Source organism: Vipera berus, assembly GCF_964194415.1.
Source record: "Vipera berus genome assembly, chromosome: 10".
NCBI classification, from domain to species: Eukaryota; Metazoa; Chordata; class Lepidosauria; order Squamata; family Viperidae; genus Vipera; species Vipera berus.
This window is the reverse complement of record NC_138213.1, coordinates 22,188,344-22,200,741: the sequence shown is the minus strand read 5'-3', so window position 1 is coordinate 22,200,741 and position 12,398 is coordinate 22,188,344. Positions and strand designations below refer to the sequence as shown.

Here is a 12,398-nt window from a genome sequence, read left to right as displayed (position 1 = left end):
AGAAATCAGATTGACTATATGCTCTGCAGCCAAAGATGGAGAAGCTCTATACAGTCAGTAAAAACAAGACCAGGAGCTGACTGTGGCTCAGACCATGAGCTTCTCCTTGCAAAGTTTAGGCTTAAACTGAAGAAAGTAGGGAAAAGCACTAGGCCACTCAGGTATGAATTAAATCATATCCCTGTCGAATATACAGTAGAGGTGACAAATAGATTTAAGGAATTAGATCTGATAGACAGAGTGCCTGAAGAACTATGGACAGAGGTTCGTGACATTGTACAACAGGTAGCAACCAAAACCATCCCAAAGAAAAAGAAATGCAAGAAAGCAAAATGGCTGTCTGAGGAAGCTTTGCAAATAGCTGAGGAAAGGAGGGAAGCGAAAGGCAAGGGAGAAAAAGAAAGATACGCCCAATTGAATGCAGAATTCCAGAGAATAGCTAGAAGAGATAAGAATGCCTTCTTAAATGAACAGTGCAAAGAAATAGAAGAAAACAATAGAATAGGGAGGACCAGAGATCTTTTCAAGAAAATTGGAGAGATGAAGGGAACGTTTAATGCAAAAATGGGCATGATAAAGGACCAAAATGGCAGGGACCTAACAGAGGCAGAAGAGATTAAGAAGAGGTGGCAAAATTACACAGAAGAACTATACAAGAATGAGCTTAACGTCCCAGATAATCACAATGAGGTGGTCACTGACCTCGAGCCAGACATCCTAGAATGTGAAGTGAAGTGGGCCTTAGAAAAGCTGAGCAACAACAAAGCTAGTGGAGGTGACACTATTCCAGCTGAGCTATTCAAAATCTTAAAAGACGATGCAGTAAAAGTGCTACACTCAATTTGCCAGCAAATTTGGAAAACTCAACAGTGGCCACAGGATTGGAAAAGATCAGTTTACATTCCAATTCCAAAGAAAGGCAGTGCCAAAGAATGTTCAAACTATCGCACCATTGCACTCATTTCTCATGCTAGCAAAGTCATGCTTAAAATCCTACAAGCTAGACTTCAGCAGTATGTGGATCGAGAACTACCAGAAGTACAGGCAGGATTTCGAAGAGGCAGAGGAACTAGAGATCAAATTGCCAACATACGCTGGATCATGGAGAAAGCTAAAGAGTTCCAGAAAAACATCTACTTCTGCTTCATTGACTATGCTAAAGCCTTTGATTGTGTGGATCGTAACAAACTGTGGCAAGTTCTTAAAGAGATGGGAGTACCAGACCATATTATTTGTCTCTTGAGAAACCTATATGCAGGTCAAGAAGCAACAGTGAGAACTGGACATGGAACCACTGATTGGTTCAAAATTGGGAAAGGAGTCCGGCAAGGCTGTATACTGTCGCCCTGCCTATTTAACTTATATGCAGAGCACATCATGAGAAAGGCAGGGCTAGATGAATCAAAAGTTGGAATTAAGATTGCCGGAAGAAATATCAACAACCTAAGATATGCAGATGATACCACTCTAATGGCAGAAAGTGAAGAAGAACTAAAGAGCCTCTTGTTGCGGGTGAAGAAGGAGAGTGCAAAACTTGGGTTGAAACTTAACATTAAGAAAACCAAGATCATGGCATCTGGCCCTCTCAATTCCTGGCAAATAGATGGGGAAGAAATGGAGGTAGTGACAGATTTTATTTTCCTGGGCTCCAAGATCACTGCAGATGGGGACTGTAGCCAAGAAATTAAAAGACGCTTGCTCCTGGGGAGGAAAGCCATGGCAAATCTAGACAGCACACTAAAAAGCAGAGACATCACCCTGTCAACAAAAGTGCGTATAGTCAAGGCTATGGTCTTCCCAGTTGCAATGTATGGCAGTGAAAGTTGGACCATAAGAAAGGCTGAGCGCCAAAGAATTGAGGCCTTTGAACTATGGTGCTGGAGAAGACTCCTGCGAGTCCCTTGGACTGCAAGGCGATCAAACCGGTCAGTCCTAGAGGAGATCAATCCTGACTGCTCTTTAGAAGGCCAGATCCTGAAGCTAAAACTCAAATACTTTGGCCACCTAATGAGAAGGAAGGACTCACTGGAGAAGAGCCTAATGCTGGGAAAGATTGAGGGCAATAGAAGAAGGGGACGACAGAGAATGAGGTGGCTGGATGGAGTCACTGAAGCAGTAGGCGTGAGCTTAAATGGACTCCAGAAGATGGTAGAGGACAGGAAGGCCTGGAGGAATGTTGTCCATAGGGTCGCGATGGGTCGGACACGACTTCGCAGCTAACAACAACAAAGGAGGATCGCTGAGATGAACATTGTTTGATTGGTTGATAATGTAAGGACTTTTTATTAGCATCTATATAATGGACAAGGGACGTGGTGGCTCAGTGGGTTAGGACGCTGAGCTTGTCGATCAGAAGGTCGGCAGTTTGGCGGGTCGAATCCCGAGTGCCGCGTAACAGAGTGAGCGCCTGTTACTCGTCCCAGCTTCTGCCAACCTAGCAGTTTGAAAGCACGTAAAAATGCAAGTAGAAAAATAGGGACCACTACGGTGGGAAGGTAACAGCGTTCCGTGCGCCTTTGGCGTCTAGTCATGCCAGCCACATGACCACGGAGACGTCCTCGGACAAGCGCTGGCTCTTCGGCTTTGAAACGGAGATGAGCACCGGCCCCTAGAGTCGGAAACGACTAGCACGCATGTGCGGGGGAACCTTTACCTTTACCTTTATATAATGGACATAACTGAAAGATATGTAAATATAACGCAGAGGACTGAATGACAGTTTACTAAAAAAACCCGACAGATGTTATATGTACAGTTTGTTATACTCTGTCCTGTTATAGACTGTATTTTAGGTTTTTATTTTTTTCTGTAACATAAGGTAATACTAATAGTAGTGTTGTAGCTAGGGAAGTTGAATCATGTCCACTTTTGTTTTTAAATTTATATTTAATAAAATTTTCTTAAAAAAAGAATTGTATTAAATCAATGTTTGCAAAAGAGAATATTTTGGGAAAAGAGTAAATCAACTAAAACTATTATGTGGATTATGGATTATAGAAATCATTAGTGATTGTTTTACAAATGTAACCCAGAAAACACACTGTTCACCAATTATTAAGTGATTTATGTTTTTAAAAAATCAATAAAATATATTACCAAAAAAAACCCTATCATTCTTTCTCTCTGGCATTCTTTTTTTCTCTTCATTTTACAGTTTAAAATTACTTGCTGGTTCTCTCTCAAGCCTTAGCTAACCTTGGTGGAAAGAATGTGGTTTGGGGACCAAGTGGAATCCAGGCAAGGAAACCCCTGTGCAGTTGAAGAGAGAGGGTGGCACTCAGATGCAAACCCAATCTAATGGCCTATTTCTCCATTTTGCATTAAATGTACCTAATTTACAATTAGCTCTTTATTAAATAATAATCATAGAAAGACTCTGGATGCTATACCTGACCAGAATATCTCAATTATTAAGTTAATCCAATGAGCAGCCTTTGACATAGTAATAATTTTGTTGTTATATGAAGGCCTGAAGGTCTGCTAAAATAAAAGAGTTTCAAGAGCTTTCAGGAGTGATGCAATGAGTACAAAAACAGAATACACAAACCATATAAAACTGTTGAGATTCTCTGACAAACTGAGAAATGAAAGGACAAATAAAAAAAGGGAAAATGGGCCTATAACAAAAAAAATCTGTAAGAACATTAAGATCCTGGAGGTCCTACAAAAAGCCAAAGGTACTGGTAGTTTTTCTGCAGGTATCAGAATTCAGGGTGACCTGATTTAACACCTGCATGGCACTTTTCTTTCTGTGCACTTGAAACAGCTGAAATTTAAAGTCAGCTGCATCAGCTGAAATTTTTACTTACTGGGGAGGTCTTAGCTGTTTTTTTTTAATCAAAATGATTATATCAGGATCAAAGTGGAAAGATTATTTTTAGCAGAGTTGATGGAAGACTGACTCACTTGCAATGCAACTCAGGGCTGTGTGGCTACTGAAAGAGGGGCTTAGGGGAGAAGTAGGACCCCCATGACCCCCAAGCACCTGAGTTCATCAGGGCTACTCTTACCAATCAAAAGCGAGTGAAGATTCAGGTGGACTTTCTCGAAAGAGACAGCTGGGTCGGTGGTGTGACCCACCAGGAGGAAAGGGACAGTGATGTTGTGTTCGGAAATGGTGAAGGTCCAGAAGGATTCAGTAACATCCAGATGCTTGGGAATGAATTCGAATATGATCTAGAGAGGAAAAGATAGATGCAAAGTTCTTGCTGTGCAAGATAATGGATCCTGCATTTGGTTTTAATTCCAAAGCCTTTAAAAGTATGCTAGAATTCCAAAACAGTATTTAACCATTGGATGTGAGTCCCTTTCTGTGCACGCACCTCTATCTTCTTCTCCGGCCGGAGGAGCCCCCGCTCAGTGAAACAGACGAAAGCCGGGGCAGTCTTCCTCTCTTCCTGCTGTTCACACCTCCACTGGAAAGAGTAGGCAGCGTTGGTGGGGTTCAGGATGGCAAAGCTCCTGCCATGAAGAGAAGGCAGGAGGATCATAAGGACCACCTAGCCAAACATTTCTCTTTCATCAGTTGAAACAGCAGGCATTTAAGGTATTTGAAATGGATCTTTACACAAAGGAAAGAGTTACAAAACTACCCTTCACCAAGAGATTCAGTTCCATTAGTTGAGGCTCAAACTCCCTTCCCGTTTCGGCTGGACTGGCACAACATAATGGACTTGGTGCCTGAGCTCCATGGACACACACTATCACACACTTCCCTTTTATTATGTTATGCCCTGTGGTGGGATTCATCCAGTTTGCACCACTTTGGCACAACCGGTAGCTAATTTTTTGTTGCCCAGGCCCAGAATGGACTTCCGGAAGCCGCATCCACACAGAGAACCAGTTGTTCACATATTTGAATCCCACCACTGGTAATGCCCACTACAGAGGGAAGTAAGGAACAAAATGCTGAGGAATTGCAGGCACTGGATAGGAAAAAGGAAAAGAAAACTGCCTAAAATCTCCAGTCTTTGGCCTCCCTTTCTGTCCTTGCAAAGCTTTCTTCCTTCTATCACATCCATCCAGGATTTCGTGCACTGCCTTTTGTTCTTTCTCTCTGTCTCACATGTGTGATTCTGGGCAGCTCACAAAGGTAATACACTCACAACACAAAAGCAAGCATTAACCAAAAATCATACAACAATAGCCATTACAAACATTAAAAGAAATGAAACACTATTTAAACATAACAATTATAAACTGAAAAAGTGCAATCCAGCTTGCTAAAGATGTAACCATTTAGCAGGATCCATGTCACCATGACCGGATCTTCAGCAAAATGGTAACACTAAGTCTTTGGTCCCTTTTAAAGGCTAGAAGGGAAGATAGAAATATTCTTTAATGTCAGAGGCTGAAAGCAATGTCATGGCATTACAATACCAGCCTCACCCCTTTTCTAGATACATCACAATATTAGTCACACACTGATGCCCCAATGAAGCAGAGTTTGCCATGCAATGCTGGCCCTGGAGTCTGCCATTCAGAAGAAAGCACACACCGAGGCATTTCCTCTTTCTCTTTCCTCTCTTCAACCTCATCCATTTTTCCTTTATATATTTGCTTGCAACTGGATCCTCTCTACCACAGGTAATTTCACTTGTGAAATCAGCTCATATTCATTTATCATTCATACATTCTTGACCAGATCTCTTGTTTTACAGAACTACTCTGGAACTGTTCCATTTCTACAATGTGAATGTTTCTCTTGATGTACTCAATTCCTACTTGCAGATAGCACAGGCAAAAGAGCCACTAATCTGACTTCCTTTAACAAACCAGGCAACCCTGTAAGATACCCTAGGAGTTGGCAGCTGGAGTTTTTACCACCATCTCTCTACCAGCACTGTGTATCCCAAAATTTCTCCATCTTTACCAAACAGTCTGTCACAGAGATTCATCTATGACTCCAGTTTTTTCCAAGAATATTTAAATTGGGAATTTTTCACTTGACTTTTCCTGTCAAACACAATTATCTTGATCTGTGATGAATTAATTTTTAGATCGATATTCATTGTTGTACAGTCTAGTATTTGCTGCAAAAAATGGATTATCAAATGACAACATAGCATCTTTCACACAGAAAAGTATAAATTCTTATCCCCAAACAACATATTCCATAAGCATTTTTCCACACAGAAACCAAAGTATGGTTCTGGTATATCTTTGTCATAATAAAAAAGAAGCAACTACAGAACACACACAAAACTATCAATGTCTTCAAAGGAATAAAATTTACAAGGGAAGATGAAAGGAACAACACACTACCTTACCTGGACATCCTCATCAGCAGAGGCATTGATGGCCAATTAGAAACACAAGTCTATCTTAAACTATCCACACCAACCAAGTGTTCGACTACCAAAGTAACAATCCAACAAGAGAAGTTATTTAGAGCAGGGGTGTCAAACTCAATTTCATTGAAGTCCGCATCAGCATTGCGGTTGCCCTCGGGGGGCTGGGTGGGTGTGGCCTGGGTGGGCGTGGCCTACTGGGTGGGCATGGCTAAAGTGCGTATGGCCTACTGAGTGGGCGTGGCCAGCTCTACATCGTTGGCATCAAGGGTGCCTATGGGGGCCTGGGCAGGAGTGGGACAGATCTGAGGGTCTCTGGCAGGTGGAGGGTCTCTGGGCCAGGGCCAAGGCAGCGGGGGCCGTTCCCTCACTGTTTCCAGGATGGCTTTGCGGGCCGCATGAAACCACTTCGCGGGCCGGATCTGGCCCCCGGGCCTTGTGTTTGACATGTCTGATTTAGAGGAACACAAACATACTGTAGCAAAAGTGAATATCAGCAAAAGGAAAGAGATCATTTCTACACTTCCAACAAAATGGATACCCATTCAACTTTATCAAAAAGTGCCTGATCACTCAACTCATTATAATACAACTAACACAAACTGTGAAAAGGATAACACTGCCATATATCAAAAACATCTCAGAAACCACCAATCGACTATTACAACCACATGGTATCACCACAGCACACAAACCAACTAAACTGCTCCAAAATACCCTAAGTAAAGCTAAAGACCCAGCAACTCCAGAAGAAACAAGCAGGAATCATCTACAACATACAGGGCAACAGCCGCCATGAAACACCAACTAGCATTTCAGAAGACATGATAAAAACTCCTTAACTTAACCCTCCAAGGCACTATTGCAAAATTTGCACACCCACCCACCCCACAACAACTTGATTGCTACTTGAGCCCTTGGCAATTCCTTTGCCATTTTGACCAGTTGCCAAGTGCCCCTGGATCAAGATAACTGCCCTAGGAAACCTCCCCCACGGGCTTCCCCAGAAAGCCAGTGGTTTCCACTTGGGGTTCACCAGAGAGGCCAGTGCCTCCCCCAACCCGCAAGGCACCCCACACTCCTTTCTTTTCCACACTGCCTTTAGTACCAGAAGGGCTGGGATTGCAGTCATTGAGCGAAGCAGTCCTATGATATCTTGCTTAATGAATGCTTTGCTCAACAACCAAGAATCCGGTCTCAACTGTGGTAGTGAATCCAGGACAACCTCCACCTCTATCTCCACCTTAAACCAGAGTTACCTTGTGGGCTGGGCAGCCATATAAATCATATAAATCAAAAATAAATAATAAAATATATATTAAGGAGGGTAATTAAATCAGCTTATCATAGCACACTGTTATTTTATAAAATAACAGTGAGAGACCCATAAGGTATACTGAAACCTGCCTAAAATTTTATGTCAGTGACCCCCTAAAAACTCTTTCATATTTAAAGTGAAAGGTGCAGACGAATACATGAGCAATCAGCTGTAGGAAGGGGAGTGTGGAAGATGACAGGGCAGCTTTGAGACAAGGGGGGCAAGTTCTACCCCCAGGATGAAAGGAGGGAACCACCATACCCTCAGGGTGCCCTCTACGTTAGATGAGGGCCAAAGCTGAATATGGCTCTGCTGAACGAAGATGAAGCTTCCAAATGATCAGAGAATGTTCCTCAGTTGGCTTGATGCTCACCTGGTGTTCTTCACATGGACTCCTACAGAGGTGAATTCAATCACTTTCGTTTGTGGGTCAAGACTCATCCCTCCTGGTACTCGCAAGTCGGAATTGCGCCTGTTTGCAGTGATGTAATCAGAGTCTTCCAGCTCAAAGTGGCAATATGGCAGGAGACTCTTCCCTTTCACAGCGACAATGGGGCCCTCCTCATCTAGCTTCAAATTAGGCATACTGGAAAAAAAAACAAGCCTGTATGAGGATTGAATGCAAAACAAGGGTTTAAGGACTTTCCAAGGCCCATGTACGTGCTTGCTTTGCACTGAAACGCTCTTCACCTTTCCTTTCATCACCAGGTGCCCACAGAGAGCTGAAAGAGCAGCAGGCATAAATAGAGGTTGTGACTGCATAAAATAATGTTCTCAAATATTTTTCTAGGTGAGTCATCTGTCAGGGTACCTGCTTGAAGGTTTGGTAAGCCTTAATTTGCTCTGTTTTTCAGTCAATCACTAGGCCTCTTGGTCACTAGCAAGAGAAGAGAGAAGGTAGCAGGGGAGCTCAGACATTTTAGATGAGAATGCACAATTAGTGTCTTGAGAGGCTGCTATGACATGAAAAGCCAAAGCCAAAACTGACATCTACTGTAGTTCAAACATCAAGATGGTAGAGATTTTTTAATATAGTATTTTATTAATTTTCCAATTTTCCATTTGAATATTTAAAAAGCAACATGGTGACTGAGTTAATCAATAGTTCAATAACAAAGTCTTAGTGCGAATCTCAGTTACAACATCAGATATTTCTTCTCTTTTTCCCTTAACATTTACTGTCTCATATTCAAGTTAGTACATTTCTAAATATATCAACTCAATAAAAACATTTATCAATAAATTTTTAGCTTATACATCTTAATTACATTCAATCTTCATAAACAATCCATATCCTCTTATTAATTTTTACTCATTTTTAATTTCTCATCAATATTCCTATTTAACCTTTGATATTTAGAATTTTCAGACTTTGGGTAACCAAGATTTCCCTTATCTCACTTCATAACAAACTATAATATCCAAAGTACACATTTTATGTATTTGAATATAATCTTATTCTATTTCCTAAGAGTTATCTACTTCCCACCATATTAAATAATACAATAATAATAATACAATACAATATCCCCTTTAATAAATCAAAACCATTATATATTGCTTGGGTTAATCAATAAATCAAACATATTCATAATAATTAATTGTCTTTTCCTTTTTTAAGTCTAATTTTTAAATATTAAACAGATAAAATCCTTATTTTCAACTGATTTCCAAATATTTTAAATTTAATAACCAAAATTCCTCCTATCTCAACATCTCCCTTTAACCCTCTAATTGGCAATATAAGATCCCCTCTAATGAGTCAAAACCCCAGTTTTTTCAACCTTATTCTAGATTTCTTCCTTTGCCAACTAGGCTTCCATATCAGCGCTTTTAGATCATTAAATAGATCTCCCTCTATTCTTATATATGTTATTTGAATTAAAGGAGGCCATTTGATTGCCAGTTTTCTGGAAGGACTATCCCATTTGTGTTTGTTAAATTGTCTCCCTGTTATTCCAGTCCCCCATGTTTGCTGTAATATATTTGTCTTCAATTCAATCTGTTCTACTTCTTTCTCAAATTTCTTCTGATTTATATAGAAAGTCATTTCCATTTTCAATGTTGTCACTTCCTTTTCTGGATTTTCCATCATCTGAGTCCTCTGTCTTAATATTTGATTGCCCCGCTTCTTCTGTTATCTTCTGCATTGTTGATTCTTTGGTTGTAGTCAAAATTTGGCTTTGTGCATCTAAGCTGGTGTCTTGATCTTTTATTTTAGGTCTTATTTTATCACAAGCTAAAAGAATGGTTTCATGTATTGCTTTCAACATGGAAAGAATCTTCCTGGTCTTCATCCATCTCTTTCACGTATTTGTAAATAATCCTTCTAGTAAAAGTTGTTTGTTAAGCAAAGGTCAGTAAAGGTTTACATTCACAGTTCAAGTAGGCCAACAGCTGCCCAGCTGTTCTCTTACAGCTAAGTCTCTCACAGATGGTACCAAGGTCAGGAAAGTCTTATCTAGGGTCTAGGCTTTGAGCCAAGTCTCTTTTTAGGAAATAACAAATTGCAATACCAAACTTCACCACACGATGTCATCGATGCCATTTAGAGGTTTTTATGTCCTGAATTTTTCTAATTCTTTTTCCAATTTTATTTCTTTTTTGTAGATAAAAACAAAAGTCTCCAATAGAAATAGGAAAATTTTTGGTCACCAAGTTTCAGAAACATATAAATCCAATTAGATTAAAATTGTTCTTTTTAATGCTTTGCTTCCCCTGGGTAGTCAGATGCTGCTATTCTTAGAGGGTGGGATAGAAATTCCCTTCCCTCTCTCCTCATAGGGGGAAGATACTTCAATCAGCCTTTACAGGAAAAGAAGGTACTTAGGGTAAAGAGAAGATCAGATCTCACCCAGTTTCATCCGCGTTGCTTTCAAAGTGCTTGATAGTAGATTTGACTTCTGCTGTCTACAGCCTAATGACGAGCCATATTGCTATGGCTGGTCTTTTCTCCACCAGTTTGGAGGGCTGCCCTGGATCGAGAGGAAGGGCTGCCACCCTCCTGCGATCAAGTGTGAGTCCCCTCCTTGCTTGTCACCTCTACAGGGCAACTTTCAACCCTTTCCAGGGTCCCCCAGCAAAGGAAAATAGGACATGGAAGACGGAGTCGCCTTCCAAGTGGCCGCAGCAGCAAACCAGAAGTCAAGATGGTATAGTTTTAATAGAGTGGCCACACAACAGCCTTGCACATTCAAGCAAGGAGAATAGAATAGAATAGAATAGAATAGAATAGAATAGAATAGAATAGAATAGAATAGAATAGAATAGAATAGAATAGAATAGAATAGAATAGAATAGAATAGAATAGAATAGAATAGAATAGAATAGAATAGAATAGAATAGAATAGAATCTGGAAGGGACATCGGAGGTCTTCTAGTCCAGTCCCCTGCTCAAGCAGGAGAACCTATATCATCTCAGACAAGTGACTGTCCAGTCTATTCTTAAAAACTTCCAGTGATAGAGTGCCCACAATTTCTGAAGACAAGTTGTTTCATTGGTTGATTGTCCTCACTGTCAGGAAGTTTCTTCTTAATTCCAGGTTGCTTCTCTCTTTGGTCAGTTTCCAACCATTGCTTTTTGTCCTGCCCTCTAGTGCTTAGTAGAATAATTTGACCCCCTCTTCTTTGTGGTAGCCCCTCAAATACTGGAATACTGCTATCATGTCATCCCTATTTCTTCTTTTCTTAAGACTAGCCAAACCAAACTCCTGCAGCCATTCTTCATATGTTTTAGTCTCCAGGCCTTGGATTGTCTTAGTTGCTCTTCTCTGAACTTTTTCCAAGGTCTCAAAATCATTTTTGTAGTATGGTGACCAAAATTGGTTGCAGTATTCCAGGTGTGGACATGGTCTCCTGCTTGAGCAGGGGATTGGACTAGAAGACTTCCAAGGTCCCTTCCAGCTCTGTTATTTTGTTATTCAGTGAAGTGCATACTGATGGTTGTGGGTGTCTGCCAAAATATTCACCTGTGGTCCTTTGAAGAGAGGAGAGACCCTAAGAAAAAATGGCCATCATGACCCACAGCTTTTGTCCACCTGTCAAGATGTTTTGCTGGCCAGAAATATGAACCACCCACAGATAAATTGATGGCGAATGTACCAAAACCATACACAGAGAAAGAGAGAGATACTGAGAACTAGAGTTTATATAAGGCAGGGTATTCCCTGTGACCCTCTACGGAAGCAAAAGTTGGACATTAAAGAAGCAAGAAAGGAAGATATTGGTGCCTTTGGAATTTGGTGTTGGGGAAGAGTCCTGAGAAGACCCTGGACAGCCCAGAATACAAATTGATAGATCATTGACTAAATCAATCCAGAATTCTCACTTGAGGCAGGTATGGCCAAGCTCAAATTATCCTTCTTAGGACACATTAGGCAAAACCCCAGCTCTCTTTTTCTGAAGAAGGCTCTGATGCCGAGAAGTGTGGCAGGAAAGAGAAAAAGAGCATGAAGCAGCAAGGGGGAAGGACTTGGTTACAGTGGCGATGAGTGCACCACTGGGAGAATTGAAAGAAGGGGTCTGGGAGAGGTTGTCATGGAGAAAATCTCTCTATGTAGTTGCTAGAAGTAGAAAATGACTTGACAGCAATAATCAAAAAAGCTACAGCAATAGAAATAGCAATTAGACTTATATGCCGCTTCACAGTGCTTTACAGCCCTCTCTAAGCGGATTACAGAGTCAGCATATTGCCCCCAACATTCTGGGTCCTCATTTTACCAAGCTCAGAAGAATGGGAGGCTGAGACTCAAACTGCCAAATTGAGGCAGCCGGTAGTCAGCAGAAGTAGC

General features: G+C 41.0%; 1 protein-coding gene across 1 annotated transcript in view; it reads right to left on the bottom strand.

The window, feature by feature from the left end:
• Nucleotides 1-12,398, bottom strand: part of HYDIN (HYDIN axonemal central pair apparatus protein) — a 350,217-nt gene that overhangs the window by 53,859 nt on the left and 283,960 nt on the right. Inside the window, exons 70-72 of the mRNA XM_081335684.1 lie at nucleotides 7,982-8,194; nucleotides 4,323-4,461; nucleotides 4,011-4,176 (exon numbers count right to left, since the gene is read on the bottom strand). Coding sequence (XP_081191810.1) covers nucleotides 4,011-4,176; nucleotides 4,323-4,461; nucleotides 7,982-8,194 — 518 coding nt within the window. The remainder of the gene's footprint in view (nucleotides 1-4,010; nucleotides 4,177-4,322; nucleotides 4,462-7,981; nucleotides 8,195-12,398) is intronic.